The sequence below is a fragment of the Peromyscus californicus genome, unplaced genomic scaffold (assembly GCF_007827085.1).
Source record: "Peromyscus californicus insignis strain IS unplaced genomic scaffold, ASM782708v3 Scaffold_24__1_contigs__length_46423439, whole genome shotgun sequence".
NCBI lineage: Eukaryota > Metazoa > Chordata > Mammalia > Rodentia > Cricetidae > Peromyscus > Peromyscus californicus.
Window position 1 is genome coordinate 9,433,476 of NW_026294535.1, and position 19,652 is coordinate 9,453,127.

A 19,652-nucleotide genomic window follows, 5' to 3' on the forward strand; every position below is an offset into this window, starting at 1 on the left:
TTGGCATCATGAAAAGAAGAATGCTTAGGTTACCTTAAGGATTAGATAAGGCATTTGTGCACATATATAGTACACTTGGCATACTTTCTAATACAGATATTATATAGAATAATGTCAATAAATTGTAGTTACTGTGTCTTCTGTGAAACGGGATAATTCTAAAAAAGTAATAGTAAGATTATTCACATGTCCTTATCATAAACTGCCATTCTGTATTTAGTCGTCTGTTTTCTGCTGTTGACTCAGTCCCTTCTTGGTTGCTCTATGGGGAAGGCAATATGTAGCTATAGTATAGAGGATGCCTTGGGTCAATGAGAGCTCTGAAGAGGTGACCTGAAACTCTTCATACAGTGTAGTGGGTAGCTGTTCTGTCTATGACCTTGAAGCACTGTCCCTAGAGATGCAGCAGGTAACTGCCCCACCTGCCTATGACCTTGAAGAACATGACCCTGAGGCGTGGCCTTTCGGACCCTTAAGGCCTGGGATGCACATAGGCAGCTGGCTCTCCCTCATAGAGATGGACCAGGCGGAAGAACAGCATGGACCATAGCTCGACTTTCTAGGACCCTACAATAAATCTCCCGTGCTGTAATGAGTTTCTATCCCCTAATAAATTCCTTGCCCTTTAAGCAGACTTTGTGGATTTCTCGCCATAATACAGTGTCCCAGCTTCTTTGATTAGCACTGTGAGCATGGCCATGTCTGCCTTCTTGTGGGTCAAGAGCCTGTGTATCATCAGGGTCCCATTCACTGGAGCAAACACATGGTGTAGGACCATCTTCTGTATGTCAGCTCTTCTTCTTTTAATTCAGTATATTCTGATGATGGCTTCTTGTCTCAGATCCCCTCCTACCCACCCCGCACTGTCCCATCTACCCAAATCCATACCCTTTCTTTTTCTCATTAGGATACAAATGGGCAACTAAAAAATAATAATATTAATAAAATGAAATTAGATTAAAAAAACAGAATAGGACAAATCAAACAGAAGAAAGAGCCGAAGGAAAAGCTCAACTAACTCATTTAGACCCAGAGACACACAGAAATCCCATTAAAACACAGAATCAGAAACCATAATAGATACTCAAAGGACCTGTAAGGGAATGGGGGAGCCCTGGCCAAACAGTAAAAGACAAAGAACCTCCAAAAATGCCATTGAGTTCATTTTGTGTTGGCCATCAACGGCTGGGCATGGGGCCTGGCCTTGAGAATGGTTTGTCTACCTGGTGAGACTCCATTAAAGAGGACTAATTTTTCATTTGTGAGCCATTATCAGTTGGGATAGCATCTGGGTTCGGGATGAGGGCTTGTGTCTCAATTTCCCCTCTCAGTGCTGGGACCCCATCTGGCTTAGACCTGTGCAGGCCCTGTGGGTGCTGCCACAGTCTCTGTGAGTTCAAATGTGCATTGGTCCTGCTGTGTTGAGACGGTCTTGTTTCGTTGGCATCTTCCATAACCTGTGGCTCTTACAATCTTTCTGTCTCCTCTTCTGCAAGATTCCCTGAACCCTGCGGGGAGGGATTTGATGGAGACATCCCTTTTAGGACTGAGTGTCCCAAGGTCTCTCATTCTCTGCACATTGTCCAGCTGTGGGTCTCTGTATTTGTTTCCATCTACTGCAGACAGAAACATCTCTGAAGATAGTAGAGCAAAGTGCTGATCTTTGAGTGTTGCAGAATGTCATCAGGAGTCATTTTATTGCTACATTCCTTGAGTGGAACATTAGTATTTGGTTTTCCCCTAGGTCCCAGGCATATCTGGTCTCAGGTTCTTGGCCACCTGAGCAGTATCAGGGATAGGTTCCATCTCATAAAGTGGGCCTTAAATCAAATTAGATATTGGATGGTTACTCCTACAGATTTTATGCCAGTATCACCCTAGCGTATCTTGCAGGCAGGTCACCATTGTAGACTGAAAGCTTTGTAGCTGGGTTGGCATTTGCCTTTCTCCTCTGGTAGTGTGCAGAGTACCTTCTAATACCATGAGGTGAATGCTCTAGGTAGTGTGCCAGCTCTTCTTACGACTTCCTTCGTTCCTATGTTCCTTCCTTCCTTCCTTCTTTCCTTCCTTTCTTCCTTCATGTGTGTGTGTGTGTGTGTGTGTGTGTGTGTGTGTGTGTGTGTGTGTGTTTGAAAGAGAGAGAGAGAGAGAGAGAGAGAGAGAGAGAGAGAGAGAGAGAGAGAGAGAGAGAGAGATTTTCTCTGTCTGGCCTGGAGTCAAGAATTCACTACATAAAGTAGGCTGGCCTTGAACTTGGAGCGATTCGCCTGCCTTTGCTCTCAAGTACCAAGGCTCCTGGTATGTATACCACCACACTTGCTCTTTATTTTTCTGATGACCTTTGCCACCATTGGCAACCATGTCCCCTCGTGTTGCTGATGGAAAACCGAGGCCAGAGGAGTCGAGTCACTTGTCTCAAACCTGAGTGTGAGAGAGGAAACCAAACACAAGAGTGAAATTACAGCAGTTGTGGTCAGTGTCAGTGTTGGGTGGGTTCGTTTGTTTTTCGGAACATGAATTGGGTATCTTTATTTAAAATATCAAAAGAGCATTTCTTAGCAGTAGTCAGAGGCCCAACATCGCACCATGAGCACTGGGTTTAGTCACTTGCTGGGAAGAAAAGGAAGTAGGGATTTTAGGGGGAGCAGGAATAACATCGACTAAAAGCTTTTGGGCAAAGTAATAGAGAATGAGAATAAAAGGGAATTAGAAGGGGCTGCAGAGGTGATTCATTCATAAGGCACTGGCTGCTCTTCCAGAGATCCAATGTTAGATTCCCAGCACCCACATGGTGGCTCACAACCATCTGTAACTCCTGATGCAGGAGATCTGATGCCTTCTTCTGACATCCTTGGGTACTAGATGTGCAAGTGGTCCACAGATGTACACACAAGTTTAAAAAAAAAACTTACGCATATAAAATAAAGCAAAATAAAATAAAGTATGTTTAGACTTGCAAAATATCTTTGGAAAAGATTAGTGTTGTATATTTTCTGAGATGAAGGAATCTTTGATCTTGATGCTTAAAATGAAAGAATACAAGAATATAAGGACATTTCTTTGGCTCCAAAAGGTAATGCTGCCTGTGAGTTATGAGCACAGGACTACGCTTCATTAGCATATTCATATCTGCAAGGAGGATTCAGTGAAATCTCTATGCTCTTCTATGTAGTGAAATGCCGAGCTGGCTAATAGAAATGCAGAGAGACAGAGCCAGGCTACGTGAGTGGGCAGAAGGATGGCAGATGGGCTCCTGCGTGGACAACTGGAGGATAAGGAACTTAGGGAGAAATAATCCAAACCATTCTCCCAAGACTAAAGGGATTTGAACTATCCGCTACAGCAAAATTAAAAGATTTTATGGTCAATACGCACCTTTGTCTGGTGTATATATTTATATTCTCACTGCATCTAAGAGATCAGCCTTCCATCAGGTGAACTGAAAATGAGCGTCTACGAGAGGTCATTAAACGCAGAAAACAGCATCCTGCTCCAACTGACAGCCATGGTTCGCTTAGTCCTGGAATATTCTGAGCTGTGTTTTTCCGACCTTCTTAAGCCATCGTAATAAAGTGGGAGAATGCCCAGGTGAAATCACTGATAGCAGAGAGGAGCTGTTTATCAAATCACACTTGCAAACGTTAGGATTCATCAGCCCAGGGAAAAATCAGGGCTTATAAAACTACAGGGCTGTGGGGCAGGTCAACTTGATGAGCATTGACCATGTAAAAGGGATAAGACATAGAGCTCTTGAAAACTTAAATTAGGGCCTGGCTAGACGGCTCGGAGAGTAACAGTGCTTGCCGCCAAGCCTTACAGCCTGAGTTCAATCCCCTGGAACCTCATGGCAGAAGGAGATTGACTGCCAAGTTGTCCTCTGACCCTGACGTAGCGTGGCACTCATATGCCCATGGACATGCATATGAAATAATAAGTAAATGTTTTTAAAAAAAACCTTAAGCCTAAATCAATTTAGACAAAACAACCAATAGGTAGCAAGTAAGCAAAATTCGAGGTAGCATAATATATATATATGTTATATATATATGTGTGTGTGTATTATATATGTGTTCTATATAGTTGAAATTAATTATATATTATATAAATATAAAATATTATATATAATATATTAAGATTATAATATAAATTTGTATAGATTTATATAAATGTTATATATATATCAGCATATAAATGTTATATAAATTTCAGCTCCTCTTCTGTAAAACTTCATAGGAATGAAAAAATAATTTTTATAGCTAGAAACTTGGTATGTGTCAAGAGCTGTTACATCCAGGGGCACACATAGACACAAAAGGGGGAAAATATTTTATGATTGTATTCATAATGTATTGTTTTAAAAAGTGGCATTTGGAGTTATGCCCAAAGCCTCACAGCATTTACCTTTGCGTAGAACTAGCTTGACAATCAGACAAGCCTGATTCAGATCCCACAGTCTTCACACAAGGGCTCTTGGGTAAGTAACTTAACTTCTCGGAACCACAGTTCATCTGTAAGTCGAGAAGCCCTTCCAGATAGGCATGCTGCGGAGACAGCGGGTAGTGGCTGTCAATCATTACAGGACTGGACGGAGGACCGAGGCTCCCTCTTTATATCTCCTCCACAGATGCAGTACCACCTCTGAAAGCACTGTCCTTGAACACCCAGTCTACCCCAAGAGGGCAGCACTAGCAACTATTCAAACCCTAACCTACCTACTTTAATCCCCATTGGTACCCATTCCTTCTTGTTCGTTGAGTCCCACTCCCAACCCTCTCCCTGCCTTGTTTCAGGGCTTGCTTTGGGCATTGCAGAAGTAACAGTGATAAACAAGTCCCGGGGCCCTGCTCTTAGGGGGACCAAGTGGGAAGGGCTGGTGCAGAAACACAAGCATTCCAACAAAGTCATTGCAAAAAATGGTTTAGAAAAAAAACAAACAAACATGGTAGAGTTTATGGGACTATGGTACGGCATTTTCAGCGAAGAGGTTGGAGCAATTCTTCCTCAGGAGACAGCATTTGAGTAACAGTGGGACAGAAGTGTTGTTACCTGAAAGTCTCCAGGCAACAGATGCTGGAGCGGAGTGGGAGGAGGTGGAGGGAGGTATGGGGGAGTGTAGAGGCTCCCAGGTGAGGATGAGTGTGTGTGTGTGTGTGTGTGTGTGTGTGTGTGTGTGTGTGTGTGTGTGTGTGTGTATGTGTGTGTTCAGGCATCCAGGCATAGTCACTCAGCCCTATATGACCAAGAGTCCTGTGTGGAGGAGAGAAAACAAGGGTACGGATAGAGAGGGACAGACTGCGCCAGGCTCTTCGCCATGAGGCTCGGAGAGAGCTTAACCTTTCTTCTAAAAGCATTAGGAATCCAGAGAGTTTTCAGCGTGTCGTTGCTAAGAGCCGGTGTGTGTTTCAGGGGTTCTCATAGCCAATGTGCAGAGTGAGACCAGGGCCCCCCTCTGCGTTCTCCACCCAGGCTTTCTGATTGTTAACTCCCTCCAACCCCTCTAGACCGAAGTGTGCCCCTGACTTTGTACCCAGTCTCTCACAGGGCAGGGCTCATGTTGCATAAACCTCTTTGTACTGTTTGTGTTGTAGGACGTCTACTACAAATTCTTTTTTCCTCCTCAGATAAAATAGTTAACCCAAATACATGTTGTTTCAGGTTTTAAAAATCAGTTTGATTGGCCACAGGAAACGCATTTTGGCATCTCTGGGAGACAGGCTGCACGAGGACCCTCCACAGAAGCCCCCTCGGTCCATCACCCTCAGGGTAAGTGCCGCCACGTCCATTTTGCTCTCTACCCTTCTCAAAAAGTATGTTGCGCAATCAGATGACCGAAGTCGTGGAAGAGGAAGTGCAGGCTACTTTCCTCATCGCTTGCCCTATCTGTATAAAAAGCAGTCTCCCTTTTGATTGTTTGGTTTTCTCAATATGTAATTCAGAGACCTAGAAATACACTATAAGGGAATTCAGTGTGACCAGCCACCACCTTTTAAAGACCACCCCTTCATCCCCAGTCTCTCCCTCCCAAGAGAAAGGAAATGAATTTTCTGTCAGACTCCTCAAACCCACAGAAACAAAATCGATCAGAGACCACAGTTAAGTACAGATCGATTTAAAATTAACCTCAGGGTCCTTCTGTTGTTGTTTTTTTTTTTTTCAAGAAATGAAAAATGACCGCTTTTACCCACTTCAAAAAATTAAGAATATAGACTCTAAAATGTTATGAAGTCAGCTAACAATTGTTTCCTTCAGCTATATTTTTATAAACATGGGGTAGAAAAACTAGAGAGAAATCGTAAGAGGTAAAAACAAAAAAGAAAAGTGAGAAGGAAGGGGGCAAAAAGAAGTCAAGAGGTGATCGTCTCTGGCAAGATGTTTGTAGAGGCAAAGAGTGTAGCCATAGGCCCCACCTTCATGAAGCCCGCATGATCTCGTCAAAAGGCCGTTAGAAAGCCATGTCTCCCTAACAAGCTCAGTTCTCGGCTTAGTCCTGCACTCGGTTGTATCTTACTCCCCTCTCACATGCCAGGAAAGGTAGCTATAAATGGTGAGCACAGCGTAGGCCTCCCTGCATATGCTCCTGGGGAAATAAAGGGCCCTGATAGGTGACAGTCGGTGAACTGCAGGCCACAGTCAGGGTGGTAGGGAGCTGGACAGGACAGAAACTTCTAGACTGATGAATCTGACTCAGCTTGGAAGAGGAAAATAGAGTCCATGAGATGCTCCTTCCAGAAGCCAAGAGGAACTGAGTGCCAGGGGCATCAGTATAGGCTAAGCTATCTGTAGGCTACTTCAGGGTTTGGGGAATAAGGAAAGCAGAGATAAGGCTCATATTTATCCCTCCATAAGAGGCCTCCAATACATTAGAAAAATTAAGCTAGAAAGGGCTTATTATCTTGTCTCCCTCTACTTCATGGAAAGAGGGAAGGCTCCGAGCACCATCCATGTAAATGCACTGAGAGATCTCTTCAGAGGAGTCATTTCCGGTTTACACAGCTCCCCGGCCTTTCCCTTCTGAACCGCTCACCCTGACTCCCAAGAAAAGACTTATGGAGATAATAATTAAAGACTGGGCGGGTGGGGGGAGGGAATCCTAGCAAAAGTGGGTCTAACTCTGTCAAAGGAAGTCAGGGGAAGAAGTGGCCTGCAGAATCTCATGATTCCAGTCCTCCAGAGTGCAGCCACTGCGTCCTGCACCCTCCGGCCAGTCTGCAGCTAGAGTTGTCTTTGCTGTTGGAAAGCATCCTCTGTCATTATACGCATTGCTCCGCAGTCTGTACGTCGCGTGACATGCTGTGTTGCCATACTGTGTCCACTTCCCAGGCCTGTGTCACATCACACTTTGGTAGAGGGAGGACCAAGGACCCATCTAGTCCCATGTTAGCTTCTTGTCACGGCATCCGGCGCAGTGAGGATGTGCTGCCCACAGTCCCATCCCCGGTAAACACACGATAGTGTTGGGGTGCCCCACAGAGATGAACCTCCTTCCTAAGATCATCCCAAGTACTGAAATAAATAAAAATAGAAAATAAAAAAAAAACGACAACCATGTGATTCTTTATACTTTAAACCTTTGGCATGTAGCCAGCGGGAGGCAGGAGTATTGGCTTCACCACACCATTCATAGAATTAACAGTGGCATGTTGGCCACCCCAGCAGGTGAATGAAAGCTACTCCCACCCCCCTGTAGAATTACCAATGGGATGTTGGCCACCCCAGCAGGTGAATGAAAGCTACTCCCACCCCCCACCCCCATAGTGTGTTGTGTTCGTATTTCACAATTTTTTTTTGAAACCAAAGGCTAGCCACGAGAGCATGGTATTTATTTCATGATGTATTTCCATTCAGGAACCCAGTGGTAATCACACTCCTCCTCAGTTGTCTCCATCACTTAGCCAAAGCACTTACACCACTGGTGGCTCCCTAGACGTTCCTCACATTATCATGCAGGGCGATGCAAGGAGAAGAAGAACTGAGAACTACTTTGATGATATCCCCCGATCCAAGCTGGAGAGGCAGATGGCTCAGGTAAGGTGTTCGCAGCCTCTGTGACGTGTTTGCCTTTCACCCGCGGCAGGTAACGCGTTCAAATACTGGGCGGTAGCTCACAACGGAGGCCTACTATCCACGCCTAAGTTGAACTTGACCGTTTTTATAAAGTGTTGCTGCATCCTGTGCTCTCTTGAACTAGCTTGAGCCAGCCCCCTCTAGGAGATGGAGATATATATCATTGAACCCCGCTCTCAGTGAATTAGTTATAACCAGCTGGTCTCAGTGCTCTCACAAGGTCTTTGTGGAAAAGGAATATAATTGAGTCAGAATCAAGTCACAACAAAAGGAATAATAAACTCTAGGTTTTAAATGTGGCTGGCGGAGCACAGGTTTGGGGGAAAGAAATAGCTTCATGTGAGGTCATTTCCTCCCAAGCTCACGTGTTTATAGTGAACCCCCCTAGTGGGAGTAGTTACAGCATCTCACACTGTCTCCTTCAACAGTTAGAAATAACAATGCTGCCTGATGCAGATATTTGGAAAGAGAGCTCTGTTGGCCAGCCCTTCCCTCCTTGGTACAAATGTTCACTCTACTGTGTCCCTGGATCTCTGTTCAGAAACTCGAGTCGGTCCTAACTAGATGGTGACACACATCCATGTCAGATGGGCAGCTTGTTCTGCAACTTTGCGCCCCCCCCCCCGACCTTTCGGAGCTAAGGATGTATGGACAGCCATGGGCAGAATCAGCTCTTCACTTTGTCGTTGAAGGCTGAGCTCCAAGTTCTGAGAGCCTGCCTTCTGCCTCCCACACATTAGCTGAGCACTCAGAGGTGAAAATTTGACTATGATTGTTTTGGCTCAGTTGTTAATTTTTTTTTTCTCAACTGTTTAGTGAGATTGTGTTTTTGAGAGTCTCTGGTAGACACTCTGTGTTTTAACTCAAGGAAGAAATACGTGAAGAGAATGTTCTAGAAAGCAGGACTACGTAATGCCTTGGGGAGAGAGGGCCTGCCACGCTCTCTCTCAATACCCAGTTGTTCTCAGGAATGGCGGTGTCGGGACTTACGGTTTTTGTTAAATAGGATGGAATATGGGAGAGAGGAGAAGAGGATCATTTTCCTGTTCTCTGTGGTGTTGGTATTGTCTGTAAATCTGCTGCTGTTTCAGCGGAAGCTCTTTGAAATAGAGAGGATGGGAACTTCCTCCTCAAGCCACTCTTTTGTGTCCTGCTCTTAGTATTTTGGGGACACGTGTGGTTCAATTCACCTAATGGAAACATTTCAGAGACATGGTTTTCAACCTTGAACCACATGGCCTTTATACAGTCATTAAAATTCAGTCGTTTCTGAACCCTTGTCTTCCCGGGTAAGACAGGATGGGTCTTTAATGAGCATTAACGATTATTGACGGAGGCACCTTCAGTAACCAAAAATTACCTGCCTCAGCTACTCCTATCGTTCGTGAAATTTCTCCACAGAGGGCAGAGTCTTTTCAAAGAGGAATTAATTACTCTTCTGTCTATTGTCAGAACACTCAGAGTAACCCGGCAAAATCGTTCCCTTGGTTTCTCCTTCAGAATCCCAAGCAGGGCCAGGAATACTTTTGATAACCCGCATCCTTTTTTCTTGTCACTGCTCCCTGAAATGCATCCCTTTTGGGAACTTGTCTTGCCTTGAGAAAATTGAATGAGCCTTTATCTGGCCAGGTGAGGAAAGCGGAAAGCAGAGTGAGATTAGCCGGCTGATGGGCTGTGGTAGAAGGGGTGCAAGCATAGGTATTTACCTCCCGGGTCCAGCTAACAGGGATCGAATGACTGATGGAGACAGAGGCTCTGTCGGCAGCCCGGAGCTTATTAGACGCCGTCTAGCATCCTGCAGTTCAATATAGCACTTTAGCTGCAGAGAAAAAAAAAAGAAGATAGAACTCCCAGAATCTGATCAATAAGAAAAAGAGATCCTGGGATTGCAGTTCTCTAGGCTGTATTCATTTCAGTTTGGGAATGTGTTTTGAGAATCTGCTCGCAAGGACAAGAATCGTGGAGTAATGATTGTATACTGCTTAAAATTGTGCCATTTCGAAACCTTAACCGTTCAAAATGCACTTGGTGATTTTGTTGTTTGAATGGTGCAATTTACCTGACTCTAATTATAGTCAGGTGCTCAGCTGATGCTTTGTTTTGTTGGTTTTTTTTTTTTCCTTAATCTTCCCCAGCTGGAGTTAGAGTCATTTGCTGTACAAATTTTGTACAAAATTTTGAAATCTGTTTTTTTTTTTTTTTAAACAGTCTAAAACACTTGCCCCAGACCGTATCTTGCCCTGAACTTGTACGTTGAGCTACTCAACTTGGGTTTCAGTGGGTTGGAATTAGCAGTTAAAATCCCTATAAGAAAGCATCTTTCCAACCAGCAGCGTGGTTCCAGTGCCCCTCCCCCAAGGGTCTCTCCCAAGAGGCTTATAAGAGGTGGGTTAATCCCCTCTCTAGTTTCCATAAAATATGGAAGTCCACCTTTAAACTCGCTTTCTTTACTGCTAAAAGAAGGGGGTGCAGTTAGTAGAAGATCCCCGAGACAGGGTCTCATGCTTAGGAACCCCTCTACATCTTCTTGTTCACCTGAGCCCCTCTGTTGGGGCTCCAAGGCCAAAAACCTTCAAGTTCTAAGTGGCTGCAGTAACTCACGGGACTTTTGCCTTCTTGAAATCTGCCCAGAAGATCTACATTGCTTCAGGAAAGAAAGAATCTGAGCTCAAAATTAAATCGAGATCAGCATAATATCCATTCCACCTATCAAACTCGTTTGTTAGTGGATATTGAAAATGTAATGCTAGGGTAGTATTTTAATTCCCCCATTTCCAATTTAAACCAATATGAAAGATCTCTGTCTTGGGCTAGCAAGATGGCTTAGTGGGTCAGGGTACCGGCCACCAAGCATGACAACCTTAGCTTCGTCCTTGGAGCTTACATGTGGAAAGAGACAACCGACTCGATCCCCTCCTCTGACCTTCACATATGTACTGTGGCATGCTGCACTCACATGTATGTGCACACACACACACATACACATGAATACACAGGATAGATAGATGATAGATAGATAGATAGATAGATAGATAGATAGATAGATAGATAGATAGTAGATAGATAGATAGATAGATAGATAGATAGATAGATAGATAGATAGGTCGGTCCGTCCGTCCGTCTGGAATATAGGTGCTTTGCAAATATTGTGGCTGCTGTTTGCTTTGACCACAATATAAACACACTACTCTGGCATCCAGTGTGAAAAGCACAGTTGATTCCAACACCAATAGCACTTTGAAAAGTTAGCACAATGATGTAAGCACTTCTAGACAATGGTCTTTCTTTCTGCCGTACTGAAAACGTTGTTTCCCTGGCCTGTGCTTCTAAACTGAGCCCATTAGCCCGGAAGTTATGAAATGGATCTCCATTTCCCTACCCCTTAGAAATAAATGTCGCACTCACACTTACATAACTATACCTTCGTGTGTACGGTGCTTTTTGATTTCCCGAGGACCTTGGCATCTGCTTTATCTCTTTGTAGCAGTGTGCCCTCCACACTGCTGATGTGCATCTCATACATGACAGAACAGTATTATGTCCTAATTCCCGTGAAGATGAGGCAGTAAACGTAAATATGAGAAATACACCAGATGGAGGAAAATAGCCCCAGTATTTAGGGTCTAATTGCAACACTTTGCAGTTTTCTTGAATGACACTTTGGAAAAGTCAATGTACTCTTGAAGTGAACCAAGGAGGAGGCTGGATTTCTGGTGTTCAGGAGGGATAGTCTTAGACTCGGGAAGAAAAGAGCAAAGAGTCCCCACAAGCTGCAATGCAGTGGCCATTTATAGAAATTCACGGGAAAATGAAATACTGCGTATGTTTTCACAAATATAGAAACAGTAAGAGGAACACATTCCTCTGCACCAGCATCAACTTAGAGGTTACCAAGGAAAATCCACAGCGTGGAATTCCTTGTGTTTTGACTGCTCTCATGGTTATGAAAAGAAAACAAAGCCCCGCAATATTGCCTGGAGCAGATATTAGGCACTCCAAAGGCCTTTTCCAAATTGTTTCTAATTCATTAGAAAGTTAATTCAGTTGAAAGCCTAATATTTCTTGATCTACGATGAATTACTTAATATGTATGACTAGATCAATTACTTCTTCATTTGGAAGTACTTTACATGTATTAGTTCCACAGATCTCCATTCTTTTGATATTATCAAAGGGAAGGAAATGGAAACACCCATGTGGGGGCCCTGTTGCCACTGTCCTTGCTGGTCCCTGTTTTCCCTACTGGTTTTTCCCGTACCCTTCTCTTATTGAGTCTCAGTCTATCTGCACTGAGGTGGGTGAGGGCTGTGCCTCACAGTAAATAGGTGGCAGTTTACTCTGACTCAGACCTTCTGTCAGCCTTCTTCCCCAATAGCCCCTGATGTCCAGTGCTATAAAATAGTTTGAGAACAGTTCAACAAACAGCAATTTCCCACGTGTTGTAATGCGTATATGTAGGTACAAGTAGCACAGGGAAGAAGTCACGAATAGCTTAGTGGAAACCTTATGAGTCAGCTCATGGTTGCCATCAGGAAACCTGTTAGATAAAAAGTTATGAGGTTTACAGAAGATAAAGTAGAGACTCTTGAGCCGTATGGTGGTGATGCATGCCTTTAATCCCAGCACTTGGGAGACAGAGGCAGGCCGATGTCTGTGAGTTCAAGGCCAGCCTGGTCTACAGAGCGAGTTCCAGGACAGCCAGGGCTACACAGAGAAACCCTGTCTTGAAAACCAAACAAACAAAGTAGACCCTTTTTCCATCTTGGCAACATTCTGTCTTCTTGTGTCTGCAGAAAGCTTTGTGTGGGGGCCAGAGTAGACTCTGTACACAGACAGTCTTGCCTGGGTGTTTCTTCAACAATGACACTGTTTTCTTCAGGGTGTCTTCAGTTGGGTTCTGAGTTGATTTCTTTCTGGCTGTGCAACCTGGACCAAGTCATTATGTATTTCTGAACTTTACTTGATTTAAGATGTAGACAATGCCTGCTTCTCAGATAATATGTGTGAAAGTATAGTATAAACTATTAAGGCTGAATGGAAGGACGCATAGTGGATGGATGGATGGATGGATGGATGGATGGATGGATGGATGGATGGATAGATGGATGGATGGATGTTAATAGATAGATGATAGACAGACAGACAGGCAGAGATAGTTTGCCTTAGTTACTTTTTTATTGCTGTGATAAGACAACAAGACCAAGGCGACTTAAAGAAGAAAGAGGTTATTTGGGACTTAGAGTTCAGAGGGTTAGTTGATGACTGTCATGGCAGGGAACATGACAGCAGCCAGGCAGACATGGCACTGGAGCAGTGGCTGAGAGCTCACATCTTGAGATTCAGCTACAAGACAGACAGAGAGAGAGAGAGAGAGAGAGAGAGAGAGAGAGAGAGAGAGAGAGAGAGAGAGAGAGAGAGAGAGCACTAACTGCGAGAGATGTGGGTTTTTTGAAACTTTAAAGCCAGACAGGGACATACTTCCCCCAGTAAAGCCACAACTCCTAATCCTTCCCAAATAGTTCTATCAACTGGAGACCAAGCATTCAAATATATGAACCTATGGGGGAATCAGTCTCTGCCACTTCCAAGTCACAAAAGAATACAGCCCAGGAAATCCTATGGAAATAATATATTATGACATGATTGTATAAAACATTAAGTGAGAAGAGGACTTTTTTTTCCTTAAATGAAATTTAGAACTTGTATATGTGTGTGTTGTATGTATATGTGCATGTGTAGGGAGGGGCACTGATACATCTGTGCTTGTTGAGGCCAGAGGGTGACATTGGGTATCTTCCTCAATCAACCCACATGTTTTTTGTTTGTTTGTTTGTTTTGTTTTATTTTTTAGACAGTCTCTCCCTGAACCTGGAGTTCACTGAGTGTACTAGGCTGGCTGGCCAGTGAGCCCCGAGAGAGCCTCAGCATTAGGATGACAGGGCCACACTGCTATGCAGGGCTTTTTACAAGGTGCTGGGGATCCGAACTCAGGTTCTCATGTTCTCATGGTAAGATGACCAGGTTATAGCACCAGCCCTGAAATTTTGGACTTTTAAAAGACACAGAGTACATAAAAATCTTAACTAGAGAGGTACAGATGTCCCCAAAAAAGTATTTATCCCTCTTTGAAAAGAGAAGAAAGCTTGTTATTTATGTACACTATCCCATTTCTCCTGAGAGAAAAGACGTGTTTCTCCTGGAAATTCTACCCAGGGCTCAGCATTTTGGGAAGTTACAGAATGAGCCTTCAGAAAATAACAGCTATGTTGGAAGAAACAATTTTTTTTTTTTTTTTTTTTTTTTTTTTTTTTTTTGGTTTTTTGAGACAGGGTTTCTCTGTGTAGCTTTGCGCCTTTCCTGGAACTCACTTGGTAGCCCAGGCTGGCCTCGAACTCACAGAGATCCGCCTGGCTCTGCCTCCCGAGTGCTGGGATTAAAGGCGTGCGCCACCACCGCCCGGCGGAAGAAACAATTTTTTATTGCTGTATTACATCAGATACTTTCCAATGTCCATCGGTTAGTGACTCCATTTTAATTTAGATTTTTCCATCAAAGAGGTCCTACTTATAAAGGCTTTGCCAGCCCATGATTTCAAGTTTTTCTTCCATGGTCTAAAGAGAAACTCTTCAGACTTAAGCATGGGCAGATAATATGCAACCAAAAAGAAGGTTAAGAATAAACCCTTTGGCATAGGAGTTTCCTGATTGACAGCTGGTCCAGTGGACAAGCTGACAGCTCAGCTTCAGAGATATTGATGCTGTCTATGAGCCAAGAAGCCAGACCGACTACTCCTGCTGCTGAAGGCCTCACACTAAACCCAGGTAGAAAACAGATATAAACCTAAAGTGCTGTGCGCTGTCTTTATTAATTTATTCAGTCCATCGCCTCTTCTCAAAGTACACCCTCTAGATCTGACAACTTTGGGCTTAGGAATGCCCATATGGTCAGGGTCTTTTTTATCCCCATATCGAATCTTTACATAATCAGAAGAAATGAGAGAGCCGCCCCCTTGAGGTTCACTCCTTGTATTCTACATCTGGAATCTTTTGTTCTCCGTTAAGTCTGTCAAAGAAGCAAATGAGACTGCTGGAGTTTGTCCCCACAGACCCAAGTCAGACCTCAACACCTCCAGTCATTTTTCTAGAGAAATTAAAACCAGACCTTTTTTTTAACTCCATAGAAAAGATTCTATTTTCAACTGAATAAAGAAATAGGACAATATTTGAAAACCCTGTTTCAATGGAACTGACCTTGTGGTTTTCGTAGTGCCTGAGGCCTGCTGACATTGAGCAGCTTGCTCTCAAAGACACACACCAGGCTATTTTTCTACTTGTTAAATTTTTGGAATGCTCCTCATTATATTCAGTCCAGTTCTTGAGTCCATGGGTCAGAGTTTCAGCTGTTATAATCTGACCTTGCTAAAAATTTAAAGGCTAAGAGAATTCTATCATTCTCCTCTCCCTTTTCTTTTTCTGGTGATAAAAATAAAAGAAAAGTTTTTTTTTTTTTAATGTAGAGGAAATAGGGCTGGTGGCACACACCTCTCGAAGTTAATTCTGTTGGTATGTGACTAAAGAACCACGTCAGTAAGGACTCTTTGGATGCGAGTAACAACAACCACCAAACACTTCAAGATGACTTCCATGGAAAGGGCTGTACTGAGTCAAGTCCTTCTGAAGTCCAGGCGCTCTTACAGCCAGGATCATTAAGCTCTGGTGTTTCTGCCTTTGCTCTACGTGCTGGTGCTTAGCCAAGGGGTTGTTGCCGATTAAAACCAGACCATTTTGTTTTTGTTTTTGTCTTGTTTTATCTTGTTTTTTAAAGTCAATAGAAAAGTTTCTATTTCCAACTGAATAAATAAATAGGACAATATTTGAAAACCCCGTTTCGTTGGAACTGATCTTAGGATTTTTGTAGTGCTTGTGGCTTGCTGGAAAAACCCCCACAATCATTTCTCTGAGATTTTCTATACTCCTTTGGGTTGACTCCTTTCCCTAATAAGCTTCCCCTACATCCGGGGAGTTTCAAGCCCGGTTCCTCTTCAGTTTGAACCGACATCAAAGAGAGTTGATCCTTCCATCTTGAAAGTATGGTATTGAGTCCTATCAGTTCAGATCAGTCTGGTTTGGATCAATTTTCTCTCTCTAAGCTAATCATAGAGGTAGAGGGGTGTGTGTGTGTGTGTGTGTGTGTTTCTTTGTGTGATGTGGAAGGGAGGGAGCTCTCCACATGGACAGTTAGATTCCTCTTACCAGAAGCAGGGTTGGTTTCCAAGCAGACAGAAATAGCCACAGTGAGCAACTGAAGAAACTCACTTTTTCTAATTTTGCCAATATCCAATAGAAATTAGTTACGTTATAAGGGTATTGATTTCAGTTTCTGTACTTAATTCGATGAGCTTTTTAGACTCTCAGATCTGAAGTAATGAAGTCAAGCCTTTAAAAAAAAAATCCACCTCTGTCACCTTGGACAGCTCCTTGGTTCTCTGAGCGTAGCTAATACCGACCTCCTATTATTATTTTGAAGCACAAATAGAGTAACATTTGTCAAAGCATTTTAGAAACTCTGAAGCTATGCATTTGGATTATCCTCAAAATTATTGTTATTATTATGAGATACTTTCTAATTTTCCTCTTCATTATGCTTTTTCAACTGCAACAGAATAAATGCATAAAAATGTAGCTGTTTTACAAAACTATTTCTATTTTCCAGTCCAGTTTGTAAGCCCAAACTAACATCTCTCCACTGGTGTGGAAATAGAATCCTTATGAATGCGAACTCTGCCTAAGCAGTTCCTGCACATGGTATAAACTAGCTTTCCTTGGGAAAAGATTTATGATATATAAAACGTGTCAAGATCTCTATGAATTACATGTTTCAAAATGTATAATCGTATTTTCATTTATAAAATATTTGTGATATTGGTATTATACCTGATTGAATATTTGTGTGGAGAGTATACAAGGTATTAAGACAAAAGGCAATTTGATGCCTTCCCCTTTCTATATTAACCTTATCTAACTAATTCCTTGCCAGCATCCTTCTGATAGGTAGGATGTAAGCTACACATCAACCTGGATCCTCAGCCTTGGCCATGTCTGCATCTTCGTGTTGGGCACCACTAGCATACAACTAATTCTTCCGAACTCACGGGTCATGACGTAAATACAGCAGGCGACATCCCATGACATTTTCCCGGCCACTATCAAGGAGCTCAAGCCACGCCTCCCTCCCTTCTCAGCCCCTAACAGTGGTGTTGGGTTTTTTTTTTCATTTATATTATTTCTTATCAAGTTTTTTGTCTAGTGATCCTAGACTGTTGAAGCATTTGTAGAACTTTGGACTGAGTTCATCAGCGAGCTCCTTCCCAGCTCTGTACTATACTAAACTTAAGAAGTTAACCTGAAAAGCACACCTCTCAGATCATCCACCAGTGCATCAAATAGACACTGAGCAAAGTACAGCTGAGGAGAAGCCATAGCTTCCTACCAGAGACCTCCTAAATTGACAACGTTCAAGGTGATTGAGTGTTCAGGTAGCTCTTGATTTTTCCAATTTTTCCATGAGGATGAAATGAGCACATGGTGGAATCTCGGAAAACATCCTCTAACAAATGGCTCTGTCCATTGCTTCTTTTTAACCAGAAGCAAGAAACAAATGTTGAACATATAGTTAACAAATGAGTTGAAATAAAGAAAATGACAGCCTCTGCTGGCAAGAAAGGACTATAATGTATATTTTGGAGAGACATTACTGGCAAAAAAAAAAAAAAAAACATTACTTTGCAAAAATCTAGTTTCTTTGCAGCAATTCATGCTATGATAAAAAGCCTACTGCTGCCTTTCTGAACAAGTTATTAATAGTTCTGCTTTTTGCTGGCCTGAAACATGTTTGTGTCAGTAGAGATGGCATTTCAGCTTTGAGGTAGAACACGTACAACAGCTCCTGTTGCTATAAACAGTATGATCTCAATTGTCTTAAATTCACACAGCAGAGAGAGCTCCCGTACCCAGAGAGCTGTCCAGTGAATGCACAGACAGCTTTTGGTTCTATCCCGCTCTGTGTTTTTTGCCTGTGAAGAGATTTTACAGATAATTGAGTCACGCCAAGGACAGCTACAACTGTCCTTTTAGGTTATAGATTATACCAACAAATAGGTGATAGGAATACCGTAACCTATAGTTCTCTGCCACACTGGCAGCTGAAAAGATTATTTAATGTGCTATTGGAACCAGGAAGAGAGTTAACAAGGAAGAGAAGGTGAGAGGTATGGGGAGGTGCAGGGAGACACCTGAGCACGCAGTGCCAGGACTTGTTCCCTTCCAATGGACACACAGTTCGCTTACGCTTACATTTACTTACGCTTCCAATGCTGTCACCTGCAGTATTGAGTCCCACAATCAGCCGTCACTAAAGAAACACCAGTTAGCCCAACTTTTCCCTTCCAAGAATCTTTCCCGTCATTGTCGACGTAAAGGGAAGGTCATGACCATGAAGATTTGGTAAGATGGCTCTCCAGAGAGGTAGCGAAAGGATGGGAGATGGCGTCTTCTTCAGTCTGTCATTCTCTGCAAATAAAACAGCTCATCTGAAACCTTCTGTGAAGAGGGTCAGCAACGTAGTCGCGCCTGTCTTTCACTCTTCGAGACGAGAAAGAGATGCTAACGCTGAGCTTGAGAGGCTGACAGTGTGGCTGCTGTGAAGAATCAGAATCAGATGCAGTGGTGAGGGTGCCCACAAGGTGGGAGGGTCGGCCTCCACCCAGGGGAGATGGACAGAAGTGATCAGATGCTGACCTACAGCCTCTATGCAGCTCAGAGGAAACAGAAGTTTCTGGCATCCAGGTGGGGTTCAGCTAGTGCCCACACAGAAGCAAGGACCGCAGGACCACAGCTGCTAGAAGGACGTCTGCACCAGGGGCTGAGCTGTGCTGGGTGTGTTGTTTGACAGATCTCATCAGGCCTTCTCAAGGAGCTGCCAAGATCACGGGCTAAGGCTGAGGCTTCCTCTGGTGATGTGTCCTTTTCTTCTGCCGCCTTTGAACCTTTGTGTTGCTTTAGGAGTGCTGTCCTCTGGGAGGAGGAACAGGCTTCCTTGTTCCTTTAGCTTCCGTTCTGAACCTTTCATATGTCTTCCTGGACAATCTCTGCATACCCTGAAGTGTGAAAGTATTACACTAACAGAAGAAAAACAAGAGAGAGTCCTTTTTCTTTTCAGGTCTAGACCAAGACAGAAATTCTCATCACTTGTAGAATCTGGCTGGAGGGCTGTATTCACAGAAGTTTCCTTATTAAACTAACTACACCACATCAACAGCCCTCCCTGAAGGTTTCCAGAGCCTAATTGGAATGGCTGGGTGGCTGGAGCTGTCAACAGCCTACTTTATTTGGAGACCCACCATCAGATTCTTAACTCCAGCTGAAGGCTCCCTCTGACAGTGTTTATGGAAAAGATCATGTCCATAGCAGTCATCTTTCCATAAATGTCAATTAAAAACAGGGCTGATCCCTACTCCAGTCCTTGCATGCCTTAGGTGACCCATGGCTATTTGGAGGAATGTCAGGGTACCAGGGAGATCATTCATTTCT

At 43.4% G+C, this 19,652-nt stretch overlaps 1 protein-coding gene across 15 annotated transcripts in view; it reads left to right on the forward strand.

Moving 5' to 3' along the window:
• The window catches only part of Anks1b (ankyrin repeat and sterile alpha motif domain containing 1B), a 1,024,799-nt gene that overhangs the window by 939,852 nt on the left and 65,295 nt on the right, over nt 1-19,652 (forward strand). For 12 of the 15 annotated variants that reach the window (XM_052753096.1, XM_052753098.1, XM_052753092.1 and 9 more), the window contains 2 exons: nt 5,656-5,763; nt 7,846-8,025. In XM_052753096.1, the coding sequence (XP_052609056.1) occupies nt 5,656-5,763; nt 7,846-8,025 (288 nt within the window). The remainder of the gene's footprint in view (nt 1-5,655; nt 5,764-7,845; nt 8,026-19,652) is intronic. The other 3 variants (XM_052753099.1, XM_052753095.1, XM_052753094.1) reach the window with 1 other exon arrangement.